This window comes from Melanerpes formicivorus, unplaced genomic scaffold (genome assembly GCF_026170545.1).
Source record: "Melanerpes formicivorus ecotype bairdi unplaced genomic scaffold, bMelFor1.0.p_v2 SCAF_2, whole genome shotgun sequence".
NCBI lineage: Eukaryota > Metazoa > Chordata > Aves > Piciformes > Picidae > Melanerpes > Melanerpes formicivorus.
This window is the reverse complement of record NW_027142354.1, coordinates 17,022,631-17,048,057: the sequence shown is the minus strand read 5'-3', so window position 1 is coordinate 17,048,057 and position 25,427 is coordinate 17,022,631. Positions and strand designations below refer to the sequence as shown.

At 40.8% G+C, this 25,427-nt stretch overlaps 1 protein-coding gene across 2 annotated transcripts in view; it reads left to right on the top strand.

The window, feature by feature from the left end:
- MTHFD1L (methylenetetrahydrofolate dehydrogenase (NADP+ dependent) 1 like) overlaps window positions 1–25,427 on the top strand; it is a 166,616-nt gene that overhangs the window by 93,095 nt on the left and 48,094 nt on the right. For both annotated transcript variants that reach the window (XM_068151920.1, XM_068151930.1), the window contains exons 21-26: window positions 4,068–4,207; window positions 5,997–6,038; window positions 6,983–7,083; window positions 7,509–7,686; window positions 22,620–22,727; window positions 24,290–24,442. In XM_068151920.1, coding sequence (XP_068008021.1) covers window positions 4,068–4,207; window positions 5,997–6,038; window positions 6,983–7,083; window positions 7,509–7,686; window positions 22,620–22,727; window positions 24,290–24,442 — 722 coding nt within the window. The remainder of the gene's footprint in view (window positions 1–4,067; window positions 4,208–5,996; window positions 6,039–6,982; window positions 7,084–7,508; window positions 7,687–22,619; window positions 22,728–24,289; window positions 24,443–25,427) is intronic.

Sequence of the window (25,427 nt, the reverse complement as noted above, 5' to 3'; positions counted from 1 at the left end):
TACTTTCACTAGAAGTGACCCTCATTTTATGTGAAATTCAACTGTAGATGAAACATCTTGCTTACTAGTTGGGTTTTGTTGTTATTTTGTGGTTTTTTTAATAATCTAATCACGTTCTGTAAGTCTTTTTAGTAGTATGTAAATGTGAGGCTACTGCAGAACCGCTTTTCTGATGCCATGGCATCATAGATGTATTTTTAGATAGAGAAAAATATTTTTTTATTAGTCATGACAATGAAATCTGATTATCTGCTTAAACCATGGCACTGTCTGTTTAAGCTATTGTCATGTGTAGGTGATAAAATATTCCCAGATGTGCTTGGCAAGGCAGTAATTACTTTGAAAGGTTATAGTAATTATACCATAGAAAGAAACAAAGCCATCAGAGTGATTTGTTGATTTACCTGAACCCTGAAGTGGAATTAGAGGCTGCAGTGGAGAGTATCAATTGTTCTGACTTTACACCTCCCAACAGACTTCTCATCACTTTTGCCTAATTTCATGTTTAAGACCTTTTCCTTCTCCTTTTGCACCTAATTTAGATATTTGAGGTTCTTGCTCTGAATAAGAACTATACTGCATGCCTCATCCCTGGAAGTGTTCACGACCAGGTTGGGTGGGACTTTGAACAACCTTATCTCATGGAAGGTGTCCCTTTTTGTGGCGGGGGGGTTGGAACTAGATGATCTTTAAGGTTCCTTCCAGCCCAAATCACTCTATGATTCTGATTTTGGTAGCTGAACTGAGTGAAGTAGATGTCCTGTAAATGCTAAATTATTTTAACAGCACATTAATTGCTGTATTTGACCTGTGCCCACTATTAAAGGTAGCACACTGCTGATATGTTAAATTTTAATTTTTAATCTTCATTGTAATGTTGCTTATGATACTTAGGCTATAAAATTGAAGCATAAAATCAAACAACAGAGTATTTATAGAATTAGGTTTCGCACTTGATATGACTGTGCAATGAGACAGTCCAGAGAGCTTTATTCACTGATAATTGCACCCACAAAATAATCTTTTCATTCTGGTTGTGATCATTGTCCAGTCTTACCACTGCAAGAAGTGGGTCTAGAGTAAAAAGTAAAGCCTGGGACTGTAAAATCTGATCTGGATTGGCATAGATTGCCATAGGGTTGTGTTCTTGGGCTGGGAGTGCAAATGTTTTCTGCAAGCTCACAAAAGGCAAAGCATTTAGCTCTTTCATTAGAACTGCTGTGTTTGTGGCCATAAAATCAAAGCAAGTTACCATTATGCTGTCTATTACAACTCGCCTACCCGCTTGCAGGGCAGCAGCCAAAGCAGCAGTTATTCACAAGGCTGGGAAATGGCTGCTTGTTGGGGAACAGTCTAAAGAGGCTTTCAGTGGCGGGGAGCTGAAGCTGGGTAAAGACAGGCAAGTAGTACCGGTTCCCCTCCATTATGGTACAGCAGAGCACATCTGCTGGTAGGTGTTTGTCATTTCACCTATAATTTGTAATTGCCTTCTGTTGATAAATAGTGTATGAGAAATTTTGACAAAAATAAAGGAACTCATGTATTACTCTAAATTTCTCTTGTTACATTTAAAGTGATTAGGTGTTTTATCTCAATCTCTAAATGCAGACTAGCATGAAACTTCCCATTCATAGTCTGTATATGTTTCTCATTGATGCTTTCATTTGAGAGCAGGAAACAATCTGAAAGTGATTGCATTCAGTGGTTCAGCACAAATAATTTAAAATATAATAGCTTGGCATATTACTCTATCTTTTTACTATTCCTTGGAGGAAATTGAGTGACAGCTTTCATCCAGGCAGCTTTTCTACTATATCCTGTTTCCTTCCACATGCTGGAGAAAGCACTGGCATTCCTCGCCTTTTCCTCTGCTTCAAATGAAGATACCCCATTCTCTGTGTTGCAGCACTCACTGGTGAACACCATATTCTATTAACTTTTCAGATATTGATAACAGTGTCTGGGTTAGGGCAAATGTGTATTTTGCCCTCTGCATCCAAAGAAGGACTTACAAAGAACAGAGGAATATGTATAGAGGTATAAGTCCCCCTTCACAGATTTCCAGAGCATTTGCCCTGGCTGCTTAGACTGCCTGAAGGGTGGCTAGCACTCCCCCCGAAAGTTGAAGTACTGTGTGTAGAGTTGCTGTGCTGACAGTAAGTAAGGCTGACATTTCTGCTTTTCTCTCACTCAAAGGTAGACCCTTCTCTAAGTAAAACTGACCCTTGGAAAGGCTTGGCACAAAAAGGATTAACTCCCTGGAAACTTTGTTTGGAAACTTTAGGAGATTGCTATGTGTATACACTGGCAATCTCTGTAAGAGACAAATTATTTTCCCACCCTCTCAAATACTTGGTAGTTTATCCGTTGTTTATGTTAAAGATTGATCATAGTTGGATGTTTCTGACTCAGGGCTCCCATTAATCACACTGTGCCACATAAGAGGCTGGAGAAGAAGAATGGGGGGTTACTGGAAAGCAGCTCTAATTTTAATATGACTTTTCCTGACATTGGCTTTGTTCCTGTGAATTATTGTGTTTGTGTAAACCTTCCCCGCCCCCGCATGTTTGGTATGTCTGTTTTCCTCAAGGATATTCAGAAAAATATAATACACTTATTACAGTGGTTTTGGAGAATGTTAATCGTGACACTTGCAATGTTACTATTTCTAGAGGTCCCTACTCTCCCCCATATGCCCACTCCCTTGTTCTCTAGTTCTTTCTTCCCGCCCCTGCCCCCCAGCAGCCATTTCCTTCCCCTGAGTAGAGCCACGCAGACAATTGTTACCGCCTGTGCAAAACAAAGAAGTGGTGGAAAAAGAGCAGTGGGATGAGGACAAGGGCACAAAGGCTGGGACTTACTAAAGCACATCAGCTGTCAGCAGAAACATACTTTCTCCCACAGCAGCAGAGCATATCTGTATCTCTTCCTCCTTGACCCTCCTGAAGGTCTCCAGCCCCAAAATGTTTAATCTCTGTGGTACCCGTCTAAGCATGAGAGTAAAAAACTGCTGGCAAGTGGGAGAGAAAGACAAGGGAATTTGCTAGGTTTTGCACAGTGGTTAGGGTTAGGATGACATGTTGCCAGCCCTGCTTGGGAGTTGTGTCCAGAAGCCTCTGGAGCAAGCTATTTTCCCACCCCGACTTGTCTGGCTCAAAGTCCCTTTGTATCTTCCAGAGGCACATACTGAACCCAACTCTTCAGTCTGTTCTAGTGGGAAGTAGTTACATGTGCAAATTTTCAGCCAACAGGAGATGTAGCTTTTTGAATTTTTTGATTGTTGGGTGCTTGTGTTAGTCTAATATATTTGGATTTCAAAAGATGCAACTGAAATAATTGATATTTGACAAATTGGAGCAAATTAGCTCTGAAGAGACTGACATCATTTCATGCAGATTATCTTCTCTTTTATTTGTAGCTCCACTAAAAATACTTTGCCAGGATCCTAATTCTGCACAGATATTTCTCCTGAGTCATGTTACATTAATGTCTGATTTCTTTGGTGCAAAATCCCCTTATGGAATTCACTGGTTTGCAGTATCTTCAAAACTAAAACATGACTGTAACTGCTGGGTTTGTGTTTATTATTAAACATCCTCTCCACAAATGAAAGAGATAAGCAGAGTTCTGCAAGCCTAAGAGAATTTAAGTCCATTAGTTGTGATGAAAGCGTATCTTCATGAAATCAACTAAGGAGTAACAATGTAGATAAGTCTTATATCTGAAAGAATTTGCAAACATTTTAAATAAATATAATTACCAAGAAACATCTGATTTTAGAGAATTAGATGTTTTTAAAATACTTTGGTTCAAACTAATTTGGATTCCCCTCCGCCCCATGTGACTACTTTTGATACCATATTGTGCTTATCAAGAATTGAAGAATATACTCCTGAATTGTGAATAGTTTTTTAGTAAGACTCAGACTTGTATTCAAAAGTTCATTCAAAACTGGGTCATAGTGTATATTTAAGTACACTCTGTGTTAAAGTAGAAATATCCCCCAGTGTTAACCAAAAGCATGTTTTATATATGGTTTGGTTTTGTGTTTTTTTAATGTTTAACAGTAACTGAAGCTGGCTTTGGTGCTGACATTGGGATGGAGAAATTCTTCAACATCAAATGCAGAGCCTCTGGCTTAGTTCCCAGTGTGGTTGTAATTGTTGCTACAGTGAGGGCTTTGAAGATGCATGGAGGTGGGCCAAATGTAAGTTTTTGCACCTTTCTTGGAAAATGAAACTGTTGCTAATATTTGAAATAAGTAAAATGTCTTGGATGAGAAATGTTGGGGGTAACCTATGGGTCTGTATTTAGAAATCCTTCCTCAGTTATCTCCAAAGATAATGCAGGATAGAAAGGCACAAGTGAAAGAAGAGGGATGCAGCAGCTCTGAAGAAGCACTATATCTTGCTAAGGGAGGGAAGTCTGTCTGCATGGAAAAGAAGAAAAAAGAAAGAAAAAAAAGGCTATAATGTGTGTATGTGTTCTTTTCCTTGCTTTCTGAAATAGCTTTTGTAAGTGCTCTGGAGTAGTCACAGGCTGGGAAAGTTGATAGCTGAGCACCACCAAAAAGAGTTCAGGTTGCAGTATGTGAGTGGGGAACACTCTTAGTGAAGGTTTTGAGATTTCTTTCACTGCAATGATGAGAACATTTTCTGTCCTTTTAATGTGCTGAGGGTAATTTCCTCAAGAATGATGGGTAACTGATAAAATTTTGCAAGTGTTTTTCCAGTATACTAAAAGTCACCATTCCATCAGTTTTTGCTATTTAAGCTACAAAGACACTGGTACAAATTACAGACTGTAGAAATATCTACTCATTCACACAATCAGACTGGACTCTTCCAGCCAAGCAGACAGACATCTATCTCCTAGAAACACTTTCATCAGACCTATGCTGCCAGGGAAGCAGTCTCACTGGGTGAAAATACTGGGTCTGTTTCCACAACCACAAAAGTTTGGAGTGCCTGTATCTCCAGGCTCAACGGGGCTCTGGGCAACCTGATCTGATGGAGGATGTCCCTGCTTACTGCAGGAGGGTTGGACTAGACGACCTATGAAGCTCCCTTGTAACCCAGACCCTTCTATGACTCTGTGTTCTGGATAATTCTATGACTCCCTTAAAGCTAACACTGAGCTGTTCTTTTTCAAGAGTCTTTCAGATTCCCATAATTATTTAACTTTCTATAATTTCAGTCCACTTCTAGTGTCCACTTCTAACCCATGGAGGCTTAATATAGTACTCTGATGATGCCCTTTATCCATGTGCCTTTGTGCTCGTGTGTTAAGCATGTAAAATGGGATCCAGTTACGTCTTCTTTAATAGACCTGTTACAACCAAGTGCTGAGTTACTATCTGCATCTTGCTACTTAAATAAAATAGGAAGTGTTGCAAGTCTCAGAATCACAGAATTGTCAGGGCTGGAAGGGACCTCAAGGATCATCTAGTTCCAACCCCCCTGCCATGGGCAGGGACACCTCACACTAGATCAGGTATCCCAGAGCCACATCCAGCTTGGCCTTAAACACTGCCGGGAATGGGGCTTTCACAACCTGGGAAACCTGTTTCAGTGTCTCACCATCCTCATGGTGAAGAACTTCTTTCTAATGTCTAATCTAAATCTGCCCTTCTCTAGCTTGGATCCATTCCCCCTTGTACTATCACTACCCAACATCATAAAAGTCCCTCACCAGATTTCTTGTAGGCGCCCTTCAGATAGATACCGGAAGGCCACAATAAGGTCTTCTTGAAGCCTTCTCAAACCCAACTCTCTCAGCCTGTCCTCATAGGAGAGGTGGTCCAGCCCTCTGATCATCCTCATGGCCTTAAGTCTCCACGTACTGGTGTAACATGGAATAAAACAGAAGCTGCAGTTAAGCTGTGATGCTGTGCATCTCTACATGTGCAGACCATGTGCCCTTGCACGAGCAAGTGCATGTGCAGCACTTCTGACCATTTAAATTATGATCAGTGATGACTCTGTATATTATTCCAGGTAACTGCTGGTGCCCCCTTGAAGAAAGAATACACAGAAGAGGTAAGAGAATCTACTACAAAACATTAGAAGTGTTTAAGAGACACAATAAAGTGGTATATGAACAATCAGAACTTCTCATTCCTCTGGATGTATAATGTCCAGCCTCAGATTTAACAATAGCATACTCTATGCTGACATTCAATGAACACCTTTAACAGGCATTGTCACCAAATAAAGCTATCTCATCTTTCCCCAGTCACTAAGTGTTACACCTCTTGTGTATGCTTTATGTGTGACTGCACAGGTTGTACTGAGAAACGTAGGTGAAAAGTAACTTTTTTCAGTAGTGTAGTGGTTTGAAATTTACCACCACATTAACAAAGGCATGGCTCACTGAGTCAGTAAAGCAAATGGAAGCTATATTCACAAGCAATAACTACACTCTACAATGGAATATGTACAAGTATACAGTATTTGCAATATTATGCTGTTCTTTTACTGTTATTGGGGTAAGTATATGTGGGTTGTTTTACTTAAGGCCTACAATAGGTGAGGTAAAAGATTAAATCAGGAAGTGCAGTAGCATAGTTTTATCTGGGTTACATATTCCTACATAAATTACACTATGCATCTTAACACATCTGTATGTCAAACTACTATTGTAGTTTGTTCATGAACTTTGCAAACAAGAGGCTGCCAGCCCCTTAACGATCTCAACGGGCAGCCAGTCATCAACTATGCTGTCTTCTTGTGTCTCAGAAGAGAGCAATGCATTCATATGCAAATTTGGACACTGCTTAGTTACTTAAACACTCCAGTTACTTATTAATTGGAATAAGAATTACTTAGATAAGTGCAAAACATGTTTCTCTGGAAGCATTTTATTTATCTAAAGCTGTCATTACCAGCACTGTTTATATTCAGTTTAATTCATGGAAAATTCTTTAGCTAGAGAAGACTCCATGGATCTTACCATTTCCCTTAATTTTTATTTAATTACACAGAACCTCCAGATGGTAGCAGATGGCTGCTGCAATCTACAGAAACAAATTCAAATTGCTCAGCTCTTTGGAGTTCCTGTTGTGGTTGCTCTAAACATCTTCAAGTAAGTCTATTATTTCATTACTGTTGTGAGTAAACCCACAGGTCAAATTTCACACTTTTCCTGTTGTTTGTTTGGGTTTTTATAATTAATCAGGTTTCTCATGAAGAAAAGAAGCTACTGAAGCTATTTTTTTTTTTCCATCATGAATATAACTACCCTTAAGTTGTTATGTTGTTCTTAAGGTTTTAAAACCACTAGAAGAGAATGCACTGTTATGGAACTCTTTATTTTCCATGTTCATTAGCAATTACAGAAAGTGTTCTTGGAATGTATACGTACATTCACATAATGTATTTATAGATAGTGTATGGCACAATTTCTGTATAGACTTTCTAACTGCTGATGGTAGAAAAAGGTTAAGTATATACAGTTATAAAAGGGGGCTAATTAAACAAAATCATGAGACAGAATTGTTTGCTTGGCAGAACTGATTCTCCTGCTGAGGTTGATCTGGTGTGTAAGATTGCAAAAGAATCTGGAGCATTTGATGCTGTACCTTGCAATCACTGGTCAGCTGGTGGTAAAGGAGCGATACAGTTAGCTCAAGCTGTTGAAAAGGCAGCCAATCAGAAGAGCAATTTCAAATATCTGTATGACTTGGAGGTAAGCTTTTTAATTATTTTATTTTTTTTATGAATGCATGCTGCATCAGAATATTGCAACAAAGCTATCTAACTTACCTGGAAGGGGGCTTGACTTGGCTTAAAAATCACAAAAGCTGGAGAGAACAATCAGTCCATGGCTTGACTAATCAGAGGAGGAGGGTACTTGCTGGTAATGCTTGTTACTTAATGCATTGAGTGATGTTCCTGATACTTTCTTCTTGAACATAAATGTCTTTAGTTGTAATATTCACAGATTACTGTGGGAGACCTCCACAAAGATCTCACAATCATATTTGTCCTAAAATTCAGCTGACATAAATACAGGTACTGTTTCACAGCCAAGTTGTGCCTCCCTGAAACATTCACTCTCTGTATGAGAAGAATATTAGAAGTAGCATGTGCATGCTCATGTCTGCCCAGCCAGACAGGTAAATGCAGAGAGAAGTCACTGCCTCTCTACCAGTACTCCCTTGCACCCCCATAGCCTCAAGACTAACATGAACAACAGAGGTGTGCCAGTCCTTTTCTCCTGCTGGTTGGGACTGGAGCCTACTAGTGCAATACAGGACACACCATATATTCAGTCACTGCTGCTGTTGGCCTTCTCAGTCTCTTCAGAAGCACCTCTTGGTGCCTCTGCCCTGATGCAGTTGCTTGTACCAGGGTCCACAAGCCTGGAGGTTTTGTGACTCACTCCAGCTGCTGACACTCAGACCTCTGCTCCTGCTCTCTAGTTAGTGTTTGTATATACTCATCTAAAGCAGGAGAGCACACCCACAGAAAAGGCAGTCAGAAATCAGATTTAATGAGAATAGAGGAGAGACTTGTCTCAGTAGCTTCTCTGTGTTTGAGGACACCTTTACACTCAGCTGGCTCCTTCTTCCTCTTTTCCTTTTTTTTTTTTTTCCCACAAAAGTTCCTCTCCAATCCACTTTGATTACTCCCTTCCCCATCTTTGGTCCTTCCACTAAATGTTCCCTAACAATCTTAATGAATTCATGCAATCCCCTTCAAAAATCCCATCCTAACTTTCACACAATCCTAAAATGCTCTTCTTCCTACACCCCATAGCAAGTCCTGTGCAATCACCCCCTTTCATTTGCAAAGTTTGCTGATGAGAATTTCCCCATTGACTCACCTTGGTGCTTGTCATACCAAGGAAAAGGGTCTCATCCTTCCCCTTGGATGGTCTTAGGAAATTGGCAATTCAGTGTCCTCTTATTTTCTCTGATTAGGTTCCTCAACCTATCATTCATTGTTCCTCTGATACTTTCTTGGGTTTTCTGTTTAATTTTCCTAGCTGTTAACCTAATAAAGGATAACATGGTCTAAGTTTCAATCCTATGTCTGCCAGAGATGGTGACTCTTTTTTGATGTCTTGGAGATTTTGTTATTGCAGTTGTCTGCAAGGTAACATTGCAGCATCTTGAGCTGTCACGAGGAGCAACTTGCAAGGAAGGGATGATTTGGCACCGGAAAGTACTATGCTAGTGTACCACCATGCAGGCAGAACATTTGGAGGGACATACTGCTGAGAAGGTTATACAAATGATTTCTTGGCACCTTCCTGACTATCCAAATGTGGCCAGGTTAAAGTTTGGGAAGCAAAATAGAGTTCTCTGGCACCAAAGAAACCCTTGTCAAATTTCAGATCCTGTGCCCCAATAGACAGTGCTGCTTAGATTTCTTTAGAAAATGCTTGAAAGCTATTTTTTAACAGCAGATCCTCAGCTTCATTCTTTTAAATGGCTGAAAGTTACTGGTTTGATTCTTCTTTCCAGAAAAAAAGTTCATCCGGAGGTCAATATTCCCTACTGTTGCGTTTCTTGCTCTTCTCTGATATGTACCCAATATCTGTTGCACCCATTCTGTTTCTGCTTTCCACCTCCCCCACTGTTTTCTGCAATGACAGGGATCCAGTCAACTCCTATTAATATTAACCACTGTTTTCACAGAATAGATGCAGCTAGCTTGGGAATGTAAGTACTGCAGTATCTCTTCATGGTGCCTGGCCACGGTAGATCTTTACAGCCAAAACATGAACAATATCTCTGCCTTTCTGAGTTGGTCTTTAATGAGATTCTCTGGAAAGTAAGAATATCATTTTATGGGGTTTGCATAATAGCTCGGAAAAATAAAATATTTCAGAAATATGTAACTTTTGTTGCAGAGAAAGCATGTTAGTGTTTGCAGTCTGGAGGTGGGCCAGGTGCTCCTGGCCCAAGAGGTCAGCAGGGAAGATGTTGAGAAGGTACATCCAGACCATCTGTGGGGCATGAGGGGTCACTAGAGAGGGGGTTTTGGAGGTCTTTGGAGACACCCAGGATGGGTGTGTGGGTGAAAGAGACAAGGTGGTACCTCCAGACCACCCATGGTGACCCTAGAGCTAGTGTTGCTCCAGTAGCTTCCTCCCCAACCTCGTCTGTGATGGCAGCTCTTCTAGGATGTCCATTTGCTCCCATTACTTAGGCAGGCATTGCTGAGGCATTTCCATGACTTGCTCTCTCAGGTCCCACTGGAAGAGCTCCCTCCTACTGCCACTGATTTTGATTACTGGGCTCTGACGGTACTATATTGTATGTAGTTTATGGTCTTGTGGTATGAATGCCACTCTGAAGGAAGAAAATGTGACCTTTAATCTCATTCCCAGACATGTCCTTTTTTGCCATGTTCCATAAGCAGTACAATCTGAAGCACAGAGGGAGTGAATCACACCTTTACAGCAACTTAGTATCCCATAATATAATGTGAGCCTCAAAAATACGTTGAAGGGATTTTATAAAAATACTATCAAAAAAATAAATTCAGGCCAAGGAAACAAGTAAAGCATGAAGTCCAGGTTTGTTTCATTGTAACTGTGCAAAGGATGGGAGGTTGAAGCAGTTGGAAGTAAGGAGACTGCAACAGGAATGCTGTCACTTGTATGATATGGCAGGTCATTTGGTCACTGTGCTCCTAGAGAAGTGAAGGAAAACCACCTCTTCCAAATGAGCCTGCCCAGATATTAATTAAGGTTGTAATAGGTTTTTTTGAGGTAGCAATTTTGAGGACTGATTTCTATTCTTCAAATACATAACAATGACAGAAAATTAAGAAACAGAAGAGTTAGTAAAATGGGATTTAGGCAGATTATTTCTCCTTGTCATTGTGCCTAAAAGAGTTGCAAGTGAAAGGATGTAGCTCCATCCCTCATCTTTCCAGTGACTGTCAGATTTGTCCAGTTACTTGAATACTATTAAGTCCTAGTTGCCTCAAGTTTAACAAGGTTTGCTATGGTGGTATTGTTTGGTTTTGGTGTTTTATTCACTTTGTTTCCCTTTTGGAAGTTCAAAGTGGAAAATATTCTGCATAGAACCACTATCACTTCATTTATATTTCTGTCTGTCTTTATGAGGTTACTCTTCCTTTATCTCTAGTCCTTCAAAGTCTGTGCCTCTTATTTTCCTCATTCTGGAAAATTTAATCAGAATATGCTTCCAAATTTGGCTGTAATTAGAACAACATCCAACAGCATGAACCACTGGAACCATAACAAGTTCATTCAACATTTTGATGTTTTGTTAGAAAGCATTACACTGGGGATTTAGAAAGAAAACCAACAGCCTCTATACTTTAAACTGTGTTATTAATATACAGCCAGGCATCTCATTAGAGGATAGTTCAGGTCACCTGGGCTCTCTCTGGGGTTTTTCCAAATGGCATGCATGTCTACAGTGTGGTGTGTGACTTCTAAGTGTATATCTGAAAACAAAAACTTCTTTGAAAGGTGTTTACAGATGTGTGTAATGTGGGAACAATAAAGTCTTTCTTAGATCTGTCAAATACAGTTTAAAAAGTTGAGGATAAGCTTATTTATTTTCCTAAATCTTGAGATATATTTATACATCTGTACTGTCTTGTCTGGTGATGCCCAGGTTCAGCTGAGTGGTCCCATCGAGTATCATAGCAAGCCAGTCTAATTAGAATACTCTGTTAGTGTGGTTATCTTCCTTGAAGCATCTCATTCAGCCTCTTTAAACTTTCGGTAGCTCCACTTTCAGACCGCCTTTCAGGTTCTCTATATCTGCCAGTCACTAATGGAGTCCCCCAGGGATCAGTGCTGGGCCCCATGCTCTTTAACATCTTTATTGATGGTCTGGATGAGGGCATTGAGTTGATCATCAGTAAATTTGCGGACAACACCAAGCTGGGGGCAGGAGTTGATCTGCTGGAGGGTAGAGAGGCTCTGCAGAGGGACCTCAACAGGCTGGACAGATGGGCAGAATCCAACGGCATGAGATTTAACACATCCAAGTGCCGGGTTCTGCACATTGGCCACAGCAACCCCATGCAGTGCTACGGGCTGGGGTCAGAGTGGCTGGAGAGCAGCCAGGCAGAGAGGGACCTGGGGGTGCTGGTTGATGGTAGGCTGAACATGAGCCTGCAGTGTGCCCAGGCAGCCAAGAGGGCCAATGGCATCCTGGCCTGCATCAGGAACAGTGCGGCCAGCAGGAGCAGGGAGGTCATTCTGCCCCTGTACTCAGCACTGGTTAGGCCACACCTTGAGTACTGTGTCCAGTTCTGGGCCCCTCAGTTTAGGAAGGATGTTGACTTGCTGGAGCGTGTCCAGAGAAGGGCAACAAAGTTGGTGAGGGGCTTGGAACACAAGCCCTGTGAGGAGAGGCTGAGGGAGCTGGGATTGCTTAGCCTGGAGAAGAGGAGACTCAGGGGTGGCCTTATAGCTGTCTACAACTACCTGAAGGGGGGTTGTGGACAGGCAGAGGTTGTTCTCTTCTCCCAGGCAGGCAGCCAGTACCAGAACAAGAGGACACAGTCTCAGGCTGTGCCAGGGGAGGTTCAGGCTGGATGTCAGGAGGAAGTTTTACACGGAGAGAGTGATTGCCCATTGGAATGGGCTGCCTGGGGAGGTGGTGGAGTCACCATCGCTGGAGGTGTTCAGGAGGAGACTTGACAGGGCGCTTGGTTGCATAGTTTAGTTGGTTGGGTGGTGTTGGATGATAGGTTGAAGGTCTCTTCCAACCTGGTCTGGTCTGGTCTGGTCTATTCTATTCTATTCTATTCTATTCTATTCTATTCTATTCTATTCTATTCTATTCTATTCTATTCTATTCCTCTAAGCAGACAGGCTTTTGTTTTCACCCTAGTAGCTGATGCTTTTATTGTTTTATCTTTCTTCCTTTATTTTTTATGCTTCTTGATTCTAGCAAAGGTTTCTATAACATTCATTACTAGATGAATGACTGTTTGTAGGAGTTGCAATGAGAACAGAATAAGCTTCAAGAGTATTTTGAGGGCACTGTGAAGAATAGGTGCATAGATGATTTTAGGAGCAGATATGTGCACAAGTACCATTTCATGGATCAAGTACAAGAAGTCTCAAGTACACAGTCTCAAGCTGTGCCAGGGGAAGTTTGGGCTCATGGTGAGGACAAAGTTCTTCACAGAGAGAGTTGTTAGCCATTGGAATGGGCTGCCCAGAGAGGTGGTGGAGTGACCCTCCCTGGAGGTGTTCAAGAGGGGATTGGATGTGGCACTTGGTGCCATGGTTTAGTAGTCATGAGGTCTTGGGTGACAGGTTGGACTTGATGATCCTTGAGGTCTCTTCCAACCTTATTGATTCTAGGATAAGCAACCATAAGTGACCTCTGGAAAGTAACACCAGGCTTGTTGTCAGTTTAGAAGTAAGAGAAATGACATAAACAGATGCAGTGTACCATGAAATGCTTACAGTATTAGGAATTGTACAGGGTGATGGGAGTTCAGGAGCAAGGGTGAGTTTTCATAAGATAGGCTCCAAAGTTCATAATGTAGTTATACTGTCATATATACATATATACTCTGGTAGTATGTGGTTTTCATGTGACTTTTTCCCCCACTGCACACTAACCTCTCTTATTTAACTGTTGAATTGGATTCCTGCTGAGTATTTTAAAGGTCTCCTGAACTATCTGTGAAATAGTTGGTGGTGTGGGGGTTTTTTAACATAGAGTCTTGCTACATGTGGAAAATATCAAAATATCAACTCTTATCACTATTGACTTCCCTTCTGGGTTCACTTTTCTCAAAGCATGGGTCTTTAAGTTGCAGGAGAAAGCTATTACTCAAAATAAAGTTGACTGACCCAATAAAAGTAAGTTTAGATAACTAGGGGGAGGATAGGAGAGGATGGAAGCCCATTCGCAAATTTCTCTGGCTTTGTTGCTTGCTCTTGAAAGAGGGGAAATACATATTCTCCATTAGTGCATGCCTATTGAGTAACCTGCCTTCTTTCACTGTCCTGCTCTCTCTCATCCTGTGATGAGCTCTCCCTTGACTTACAGCAGCCATCCTCAACCTGTGGGAAGAAACATAAGTCTGAATGACAGCAGTCATTAGGCTTTTAAAGGGTGCATCACCCTATTCTGCTGGGCAGCTAGAGCACAGTGGGCTACCACTCCAGGAGACAGAAAAGAGGTCAGGCATATGGCACGAGGCAGGTCAGCATATCTGACCAGTCGGTCAGCTAGCATTTTCTGCTTAAAAGACTGACATGGTAACCAGACAGATTGAAGAGCCCCAAATCACTTGATTTATGCTGCATTGGAAAACTAAATTGAAGAATATAAAGATCATAAAAGAAAGGAAGGGAGGGAGGAGGAGGAGGAGTTGTTCCAGTCTTCCACCTTAGTCAGATGACACCTGTTTTTGCCTGTGCTCTGCCTTTAGGCAGTATCATTTCCAGGTTGTACTGTGCAAGTTGATTGCACAAATATTTTGGCTGAGTGCAGTGAATTGTCTTGCCAGTGTGCAGAACAAAGGAGACCTTCCTCAACTTGTGGTCATTCACTAGGAATGAGGTTGAGTATCAATACTACTCAACGAGGCACCCAAGCAGTTATCAGCTGGTATTTTTCTTTCTTTGCTGGGAGCATACAAAAACTGGGACAAATCTGGAGCATCTGAGCCCGTAGTTCTGGCTGTCCCTGCCTCTGTTGTGCTGTGGCAGTATAGTGTGGACTACCACTTGACTCATTTTTTACAGTTTTAGCTTCAGCTGTCAAGAGACAGTAAGTCACTCAGAAGGGCCAAAGAGTAGTATCAAAACAGAGGAAAATCAGCCAGCAGCAGTTCTCTATGCATCATCTTCTTTTCCATTCACTGGCCAGTCTCAGATAACAAGAATGAGCTGCAAGTCAAAAAAAGTGGGAAAAGACTGATTACCACTAACCAAGGAGAAAACTCCCTGGTGCATGTATTAGGAGAAGGGCAGTGACTCAAAGAAGAAAGCAGAATCAATAAGGGATCATGGGGCCTGGTTTTGAGGACACTGACCTCCAGGAGAATGACCAAAGGCAAAATGATTTTCTTCATTTGTAAACTGATCATCTTTTCATTCCCAGTGTGACTGAAGGGTGAGGGGTCAGGGGTATTTTTCTTTCCTCCACTAATACCATGATGCCATTAAGGCATGAAAGTCATCCATTGTGTGCCTGCTGTCATATCAGCCAAACATATTCTTTTGCTAGCAGGCAAATAGCTTCTGTTGGTTTTTATACAGCATGGAGTTCAGTCATGTATGAGCCCAATGGAAGGCCCTTAAGCGCTACTGGAATAGGAATAAGTAAAATTACATCTGCTCCTTACTGAAACTTCTCCTCATAAATGATGGAGATTATTTCTCATCTTGAAATGCAGGCTGTGCTGCCCTCCAGGGCATGCTAGTCTTTAAACCACCCTACTGCTAGCAAGCCATTTAGCAGTGAAGCCACATTAAAGAATCCCACAGGGCTGTACCAGTGCCTCCTCATACTCCCATCAAAGAAATTTAGGTGTAGTCTGGACACCTCTTTCACTGACTTGGATATCCTAGGGTTGGAAGCTATCTTTCTTCCACTCCATCACTTTTTTTTTTGTGTGTGTGTGGATGTAGGCTCTTGACAGCACTGCACTTTTGTGTTTGTTTTCATTATTTTCCTATTCTTCACATGAAGCAATTATTCTTAAGTACAGCTGGGGGTTCAAAGTTGGGGAAATGGAAAATAAATCTCTAAAGTCACAGGCTTAGGTGTTGATTCACAAATAGTTTAGCTTGACTGCTCATGCTTTTCCACAAATTAAAAACAAACTCCTGTCTTGTGCCAACAAAGGAAGAAGAGTGTTAAAGTCTTGGGAATCCTTTTGTCCAGCCATAGATCTTCTGGAACCAGAATATAGAGATACTTTAATAAATGTGGTTTTATTTTTTCCAGGGGGAAAGCTAGAAGTAGGGATTCAAATGTGCAGAGTCAGCTATTGGTTTAGCCCTGCACTCTGTCACCCCACACAGTACCTTCAGCCATACTCCCATCATATGTTTTCATTTGGCAACCTCCCCAAGAAGATGAATGAGTGAAGTCTGCATACTGTTTCACTTATCCAACTCGTGATTCTTTATTATTGCTTTCAGTGAATGCATAAGTTAAATTTGTTTTGGTTTGGTTTTTAAAGTGCCACTGCCTATAATTTTAAAGTATTTTAAGAATTTTTGTTAGAACACAAGCAGCTTAGCAACAATAAGCACGGAGGTGGTGACCTCGTAATTAAACTGGTGATCTCATAGTTAAAAACATGCAGTAAGGATAAAGCGAATGTTTAAAGAACTTGAAGTATTAAATGGGTAAGTTACAAGTGAATAGTGCTTTTGTATATTCTCTGTGTTTTCAGCAGAATCCTCAGTTTTCTCAAAGAATAAAGTAGTTTTAAATATTTATGTTGTATAACTGTGAAGAGAGCCTTTGAGAGAGTATTGCACTGACAGGCATTCACTTAAGGTATCCGATTTAAGCTAGATAACACCAATGCTTTTCATAGTAATGTGACCTAGCTGAAACCTGGTGGAATGAAATGCGACTGTGAACTTACTTTTGTTGACCCTGGCTTTTTGGGGGCATTTTCCATTGGACTCTTTTAATGGTGAGGAAATAAATTAAAATGTTTAAAAGCAGAATTAAATAAGGAGGAAAAGAACAGAGGTTGTTTTCAGCAGTCTCAGGGACTAACTATGGGGATTTTCCCTCCTCTCGTTTCTCCGGTGGTCAAAGAGCTTGAAGTCAGGTGTCCAGATTAGGATGCAAAAGATGGGAATCCTGAGCAAACTCCTAAGCAGGTTCCTGGTAATCTGCACGTTTCATTTCAGGTGATACTGAGTTTGCAACAGGACTGATTTCATGAATCCCTGTACAACTCACTGTTTGTACTGGTACATTTTAGTGATCAGATTTGAAGAGTTTGAGCAATTGTTTCTGTAGAGCTAGCATTTAAGCCTTCTCTCAACTTTATACCAGCCTTACCTTTATGGTAAGATGGATGTCTGAACAGATATGGGTTACAGTAGCTTTTATTTTCTTTGAGTTATGTTTTATTGCTGGATCATTTTCTCTGGTATGTGCAGCTGCAAAAAAAAAAATATATATAATGCAGTGCTATCCTCCTGCTTGCACTGGTACATGAATGAGTGTGAGCAGCAGAAGAAGGAAAGCTGGTCTCCTGTCCATGGAAATCCTCATCAAGCAATGCATGGAAAAAGATAGTCTGCTTCTGTAGCTGAAGGAAAAGATAAAGAGTGAAAGAACTGTGAGGAAAGGCTAGTAGAAATGAAACACTCTTAAATTACGTTTTGGTAAAAATCTTACTGTTGATATTATTGAAAGAAAGAAGATTGTGTAATAAACAGCACCAATTTGCACTAACGTCGCATCCTGCAAGGGTGATGGCCTGCAAGTAGCAATATTGGCTGGGTGACAACCCTGGTGTCATTTCATCTCAGATAATCAAGTCAGTCTTTCAAATGACAGACTGTCCTCTTTATCAGTGCTGATTTCTTTGTTTAATCATTCCCTATCAAGTAATGGAATGAATGTCTACACAGATACTGGTTTTGTGAAAGCAGTTTGTGCACTTTTGCTGTAGCACTTGTTGTGTTTTAGTCAAGGAAATAATCCTGCAAATGGTGTGGGTGCATGGCAGCCTCAACAAGCACGTGTGTTTGTGCTTTCCTCAGAAGAAGCATATGGCTTTGCTAGCTCTGAATGTGTGAGATTTCAGAAATGCATGTTATCTCTGGCAGGGCTGGGGAGGTGGATTGCTTCTGAGAGAAGCATCAAAGCTACTTAACTGTCTTCAGATACTTGCACCATGTGGCCCTGTAGCTCCTTCTCACATTCAGTATAAATTTATATTGTGTGTTTCATGCTACCATTTTCTCAAGAAACTAAAACTGAATTTGGAATGAACTCTCTAAAGCTGGCATAACTCCTTCAGCATTTGTACTAATCTGTAGATGCATATCTAGAAAAGTCAGATTTGTCTAATCCATACTGTCTATTGTGTGTCACCTATTCTCTGCCAAAATATACTTACTTGTGTAACATTCACAGCCTTGCATAAGGAAAATGAGAAGAAGCATGGCTTTTATTGTTGATCCTATGTCTTAGATGCTTTGCACATTTTATGAATATCATTATAACCACAGCTGTCCAAATAGCAGTTCTGTGAAACCGCGTTGCTGTTCATAAGGCTGCATCCACAATCACTATCCAGATGAGAATTTTCATTCTCCTTTCATTGAGAGTGTTTTCCTGAGGGTGCTGCGTTCTGGTTTTCAAGTGGGAATGAGTAACTGGTTCAGGAATATCCTAGGCCATTAAAGAAAATTCTGTGACAAAAAAAGCAAGAGATAAGAAATTACTTTTTTTTTTTCCTCTAAGTGTCATAGTATCATAGTATCATTCAGAGTTGGAAGGGACCACAAGGATCATCTAGTTCCAACCCCCCTGCCATGGGCAGGGACACCCCACACTAGATCAGGCTAGTCAGAGCCTCATCCAGTCTGGTCTTAAACACCTCCAGGGATGGGGCCTCGACCACCTCCCTGGACAACCCATTCCAGGGTTTCACCACTCTCATGGTGAAGAACCTCCTCCTCACATCTAGCCTGAATCTCCCCACCTCCAGCTTCATTCCATTCCCCCTAGTCCTATCACTACCTGAGATCCTGAGAAGTCCTTCCCCAGCCTTCCTGTAGGCCCCCTTCAGATACTGTGTGCTTGAGATCATGGAATCATAGAGAATTCTGTGATTCTATGGAGACCATAAATATGTGGTTTCTACTGACAGATATTTGGCCAAGGTGTTTAAGGTACAAATAAATAGCTCACATAATTTTTCAGAGGAGACTGGTATCAGCAGGAGCAAAATAATTTTGTTACTTACTACATGTACTTATCTTTTTCAGTTCTTTTGAATTCACCTAAGCACTTTTCCATGCAATGACCACTTGCATATGGTGCATATGCCAGTGAGAGCATTTTCATAGTGAAGTGCTGAATCATCAACAGTTTTGTGGAAAAACTAGCACTAAACTTGCCATTAAAGACTAGATTAGAGAAAGGAAGAATTGTTCCTACAAGCATCTTGAAGCATAGAGGCTGCTGCTATGGCATGTGTGTAAAAAGTCTTTTGTATTACTAGAGCCTCTTTTTTGATAAATAACTCCATGTTCTTTTCAAGCAAAATGAATTTTTATTTCTCATGTGAAGTACTGGGTGGCTTTTCTTTGGAAAATGCTTTGATAAGTTGAACTTTCCCAGCAGTATTACTTAACAATTGAAACATGGGAATTTTTCTAGCTTGAAATGCTATTCTGTGATGCAGAAATACACCCAAAGAGCACTGTGATTCTGAACAGATGATCTCTTTAAAATCCCACTAAATACTAGGAAACCAATGGATCCTTAGCATGGTGTGATGTGCACCTTGCCCTACTCCTGATACTTCAGGAAGTCACTTCTGAGAGTGCACACATACACAGGCTGTTTCAATGGGTATAGACCACCTGTGCCCCACTGCACCCCACTGCTGGCAGAGCTCATTTGCCTATTTTGTGAGATTAAATAGGATCGAACTCTCCACTGACACCATGCACATTGCCTCATCCCTTTCTATGTGCATGCCTTGCAAGAACATGTGATGGTCTCAGAAAAACACTTTTGTTTGCCATTCACAACTCCTGCAATTGCTTCCCCACTGGTGATTCTTCTGAGACTACATTTGCAATATTTGAGGGGTTTGTACTGGCCTGAAAAGTATCAGAAATTCCATTTCAAAATAAGAAACAAAACCAAACTAACCCCACCATAAGTCTGTAGAGATACAGTTTGACTGTCCAGCTTAGAAAAAGACATCCAAGATACAGTGCATATCCCAGGAGGAACAGAATGCCACCACTGTCTGCCCCAATGTTAGCCAGAGCCCTGCTGGGTTTTGTTTGGAGACTACAGTGGTCAGTGAAAAGGGGCTGAGGGTGTAGTAATTATGCTGCTGTCAAATTAGATTGAAATACTTTTACACCGATGCAAGTTGAAGCTAAATGAATATCTCCATCTCAATGAATTGCTGAATTTTAAGCAGTAAGCTGTTAGTTTTGATGTTGAACTCTACTGACAACAGGGAGTGGAATTCCTTTTGCCTTTGCTTTTGCTGTTGGTGTTATGGCTTAACTGCGAGCAAATAGCACCCCAAAAAACCAAGTTGAGTCACATTTTGCTTTTCTTCCACTATGTTCAAAACTGGCATGGATATGAACATATTTAATAATCAACCTTAGAGAAGTTTCATCTTGTGACAGCTATCCATGTCACTAAGTATTCCACTCAACTTAATGCTGCCAGGAATCGTATCCAGGGTATTTACAACGTGTTATCACCAATCCTTATTAAATTTTTTTGCAATGCTTGGGATTCCTGTAAGAAGCCTGAAGTCTGGAACATGATATCATTCTACCTCATTAAGATGCAGTAATCACATAGTCAACATATTCATAAATTGTCCTGTGGAATATCTTTAAACCTCACTGTGGCAGGTTAGTCTGGCACAAACCCTTCAGCTGATGTATCTTTTCAGAAAAAAACCATTACTTCTAGACAGACATTGCAAAAATGCAGTTAAGTGTGGAACTTGCTACAAATGCACCAGTTTGTTATTCATAAACCAGTTTCTTTGCTGGAATAAGATTAATTACTTCAGTTTTGTGCTCTGTTGCTTTGTTGTTGTTGTTAATTAAACACGCTAGAGTACAAACTACTGATGCGATGTTCCCTGGAGCATTGCATATATTTCTGGCCATCTGTGATCAGATGTGCGCTGAAGTAGCTGTACTGGTGGTATGATCTTTCCCCCATTGTTCTGTTATTATGGAAAGAAGTCAAAAAGGATGTCTTGTTCAAGATAGGCTATAGAGGTCGTAATTGCTTTTGACTAGTACATTCAAGACAATGGGAGAGAGAAAGAGGAGTTATTTACTCTAAACCAACTGCTCAGTGCTTGGGCCACTCGTGTTTAATATCTTTATTAAAGACCTTGATGAAAAGATTGAGTGCACCCTCAGTAAGTTTGCACCAAGTTAGGTGGGTGTGCTGATCTCCTGGAAGGTAGGAAGACTCTTCAGAAGTACATGGACAGGCTAGATCTGTGGGCTGAGGCCAAACATATGGGCTTCAACAAGGCCAAGTGCCAAGTCCTGTGTTTGGGTCATGACAACTCCATGCTACACTACAGGCATTGGGGCAAAGTGGCTGGAAAGCTGCTCAGCAGAAAAGGACCTAGATCCCTAGGGCACATGAGCCAGTGATGTGCTCAGGTGGCCAGGAAGGTAAATACCATCCTGGCTTGCATCAGGAATGGTGTGTCTAGTAGGAATAGAGAGGCGATTGTCCCATTGTATTTGGCACTGGTGATGCTGCACCTTGAGTACTGTGTTCAGCTTTGGGCTCTGTAGTGTGAGAGAGACATTTAGTCCAGAGATGGGCAGTGAATCTGGTGAATGGTCATGAGAATAAGTCTTACGAAGAGTGACTGAGGAAGCTGAGGTCATTTAGCCTGAAAAAAAGGAGGCTGATGGGAGACCTTGTCACTCTGCCTTGAAAGGTGGTTGTAGAGTGGTGGGTATTGGTCTCTTCTCACAAGTCACAACTGATAGGACAAGAGAAAAAGGCTTCAAGTGATGCCAGGGGAGGTTTAGGTTAGGGTACATTGGGAAAAACATCTATACTGAAAGGGTTATCAAAGACTGGAACAGGCTGCCCAAGGAAGCGGTTGAATTGCCATCCCTGGGTGTATTTAAAAGCTGTTTGGATATGGTGCTCAAGGACATGGTGTGGTAGTGGCCCTGCAGAGTTAGATAATATTTGGACTTGATGATCTTAGAGGTCTTTACCAACTAGTGATTCAGTGATTCTGTGAAATGATGGCACAAAAAAGTAAGTAGCTGATCTGACCACAAAAATCTGTCTGCTGAAAATCTGTAAAAAGATTTCTAACAGTCTGAGTGTGAGAGTCTGTTTCTGCCTTTGAACAGAAGCCCTAAAGGCAGAACACATGCTCAGTTTGAGCTGAATAGCATGATGTGAATACAATGAATATCATAGAGACTGAGACTTGTGACTTCAAAGTGTGCCCCTAAATGCTTACATAATGTTTTGTTTGTTTGTTTGCTCTGAAGTGTTTTACAACAACAATACTCTAATGCAATATATATATATACATTCATATACATACATATATATATATATGTTAGGAATGATAGGAGGGGAGAATGAAAAAAAAAAAATTCAATTGTAATCAAAGAAGCAGTGATGAGTCACGAATTTGCTGCTACAATTCCTTGCTTTTCAGCTTCATAGTGCACAAATTGTGCAGCTCTTAAATGATGCAGTAGCTGAAATCACAGTTGTAATTCATGCACCTGTAGCTGTATATCCTATCCAACACCTGTGCCCTTAACTTGGTTTCATGCTTTAGCAAGCCCATTTAATAAGGATGAATTTAAATGAGAGACTCATATTTCTCACTCAGCAAACAAGATCCTGGTTTCTCATGCCTAATATTCATCCTTGTGTTATTTCTTTGTCTCTGCAGCTTCCTATTGCTGAAAAAATAAGAATCATTGCTCAGAAGGTGTATGGAGCTCAAGATATAGAATTGTCTCCTGCTGCGCAGGCACAAGTTGATCGTTACACCCGGCAGGTAAGAACACCAGTGAATTATGCAAACAGGCACCTGCTGGATGAGTCTTAGGAAACCTTGAGGTTTAAAAGGTTTTCAGATTGGAGCGTTTAGTCAAGCTTTGCTAAAAGGTGTGAGCTATCCCATGGTGCTAAACCATAGGAAATCAGTATAGGTTGGTTTAGATTAGATAGATCAGAATGGCTTTAACCTTGAAAGCTCTCTCTTATAAGATTGGTGTGGTGTTTGGAGTCATTTTGAGATTATTGCTGAAACTCTGTACTTTCTACACAGAGTGGTAGTTTTGAGTTAATGCCTCAAATGCAACAACTGCACATCTGCAAAAGTAGCAATGTGTGAATGTGACTGATTTTAGAATGAGTCTTCATTTGTACCTGCAAAAAATGAGTTTGCAAGCACTAAAAGGCCTGTGCGTGTTGAAGCTCCCAATAGCAGAAAAACATTCGTTTTCCTTCCATTCATGTTATTTTCAAGGCATTAGAAATGCTAGACAGTGAAATAGATCACAGTTCCTAAAGCATGTGAAAGTGGTATTTGTTACCATTTAAAAACAGTTTTGAAACCATGTGGAGAGCTGAATGTATTTTCCATAATGGAATGCTTCTGCTTGTAAACACTGCTGGAGCTGCCTGTCAAAAAACTGAAATTATGGACAATGTATCATGGAAAAAGTCCTGAGAATACGTCAGCAGCCTGCTCAGACAGGCATAAGTATAGCCGTCTTCTCTGTAATGCAGATCTCCTGAGAATGACTTTGATTTTTCTGGATTGGAAAGAAACTTATTTGGTGTACTTGAAGCAAAATAATCTGCATCAATCTTCTCCCGTGTAATTCTCTAATCTATTTATTAGTCTAAATGTCAGCAGCATTAGGAAATATTTTCATAATGTCATTAAAAGCTGCAGAGGCAATTCCCTGCAGTGCTGCCACCCCTCCTGGCCTTGTGAATTTCATCCTTGTTTGTCAAGGAACTGAACAGAAGTGTGGAAGGTGCCTGATGCAAGGTTAATTGATAACCTGGGAGACAAATAGTGTGGGGGGAGCTGCTAAGGGCCTTTTCTTGATTTCCCCCCCTCCCCCACACTTTTTGAGTAACTACTGTAATGTCATTAGTGAAGTGAGTGCCACCACCCCACGCATGTTTTAAAAACAAAGCAAAGCATCATTAGCCATTTCTGTTTATTGCCAACAAGACAATTAGGTGAACTATGAATCCTGGTCCCAAATAGGCATCTAACTAGGCTATCAGAGCCCAGAGAGAAGTGCTGCACTAGAGTTTCATGGAGTTGGTGTAGGTTTCTTGTATAGTGTTGTACCCATTGTGAGAACCCGCTCTAGAGGCTGGATATCCCTTCAGTCAAGTCTGTGGAGATAGAGGCCTGAGCTGAGAGAGAACAGAATGTGAAATACAGTGTTCTGTTAATCTCTGAAATATCAGCTGTTAAGAAATTGCAGTTAACTATTGCTGTAAGGATTTGGAGGTTTCTAGAAGGTACTGATAACAAAGTAAAAGCATATTGTATCTTAAAAACATTTTTATTTTATTTCCCTTTTCCTTTAGGGATTTGGAAATCTTCCCATTTGTATGGCAAAAACTCACCTATCCCTCTCCCATCAGCCTGAGAGGAAAGGCGTTCCCACTGGTTTCATTCTGCCGATTAGTGATGCGCGAGCCAGTATTGGAGCTGGATTCATCTACCCTTTAGTAGGAACGGTGAGTGCAGGCTGTTCAGCTCAATCACTCCCCTTCCTTTGACCCAGCTTGACCCAGGGAAGTGCATTTCCTGTTTGCCTCTTAAAATAGTGTGTATAACTAGGTGAGTTCTTGGGGGTTTTGTAATAGTTTTGTCCTTGTGCTTTCTGTAGCTTTATGTGGGCAAGAAAAAAAATATTAGGAGCGTGTAATATCACATAAGAGAGTTTTGACTACAGGGTCTGAGAGAATGACTCAGTCTAGGTTACTCAGGCATACTAATGCTACAGAAAAATGAATTTATATGTCCATTGCTCTTCCTTCTTCTAATGGCAGCTTGTAAATAGCTGTAGTTACATGATTATATTTTAAATATTAAGTCTTTCATCCATCATTATAAAGCATTGTGTAATGTATTTCCATGAAAGGAATTGTGTTAAGAAAGAGTGTATGATTGAAATGATTGCTTTTCAGCTGATGAACCTGATCTATTTTCAGTCCTTGTGAATACCTCTGCTGGTTCTGTAAAACTAAGTTGTGGTAGGAATAGATTTTTATCTGCAGAAGTAGAGCACAATCTTTCTCCATCTTAAGAGATTTAAACAGTGAGGTGCTAAAGAGAGGCAATTGTCAGCCTTTCTTCCTACCCATCCTTGAAAGTACAGACTCAGATTAGGAAGCTCTGATGCTTTCTTCCCTGACAATCCTTATCAAAGTAGCTGAGAAGCTAGTTCGCTCACGCCGCTTGCCAACCTTTCCAAATAGTAGTTGAACTGCATCTGACATCTCATAGCATGAATCACGCTTGTGTATAGCTGATTTGTGGGATGGTGCTAGAGAAGGGATGCAAAAGTCATTGCATTTCCAAAAAGAGTACTCTCTCAGTGTTATCTCATCTTCCCAGAGCATGGCCTGATTTCCTTGTGTAGCAGTACACTTAGGCAAGGTTGAAAGTTTCTAATCTATTGTTTTGAATTCCCTCTGAAACAATTAAGTGTTTGAAACA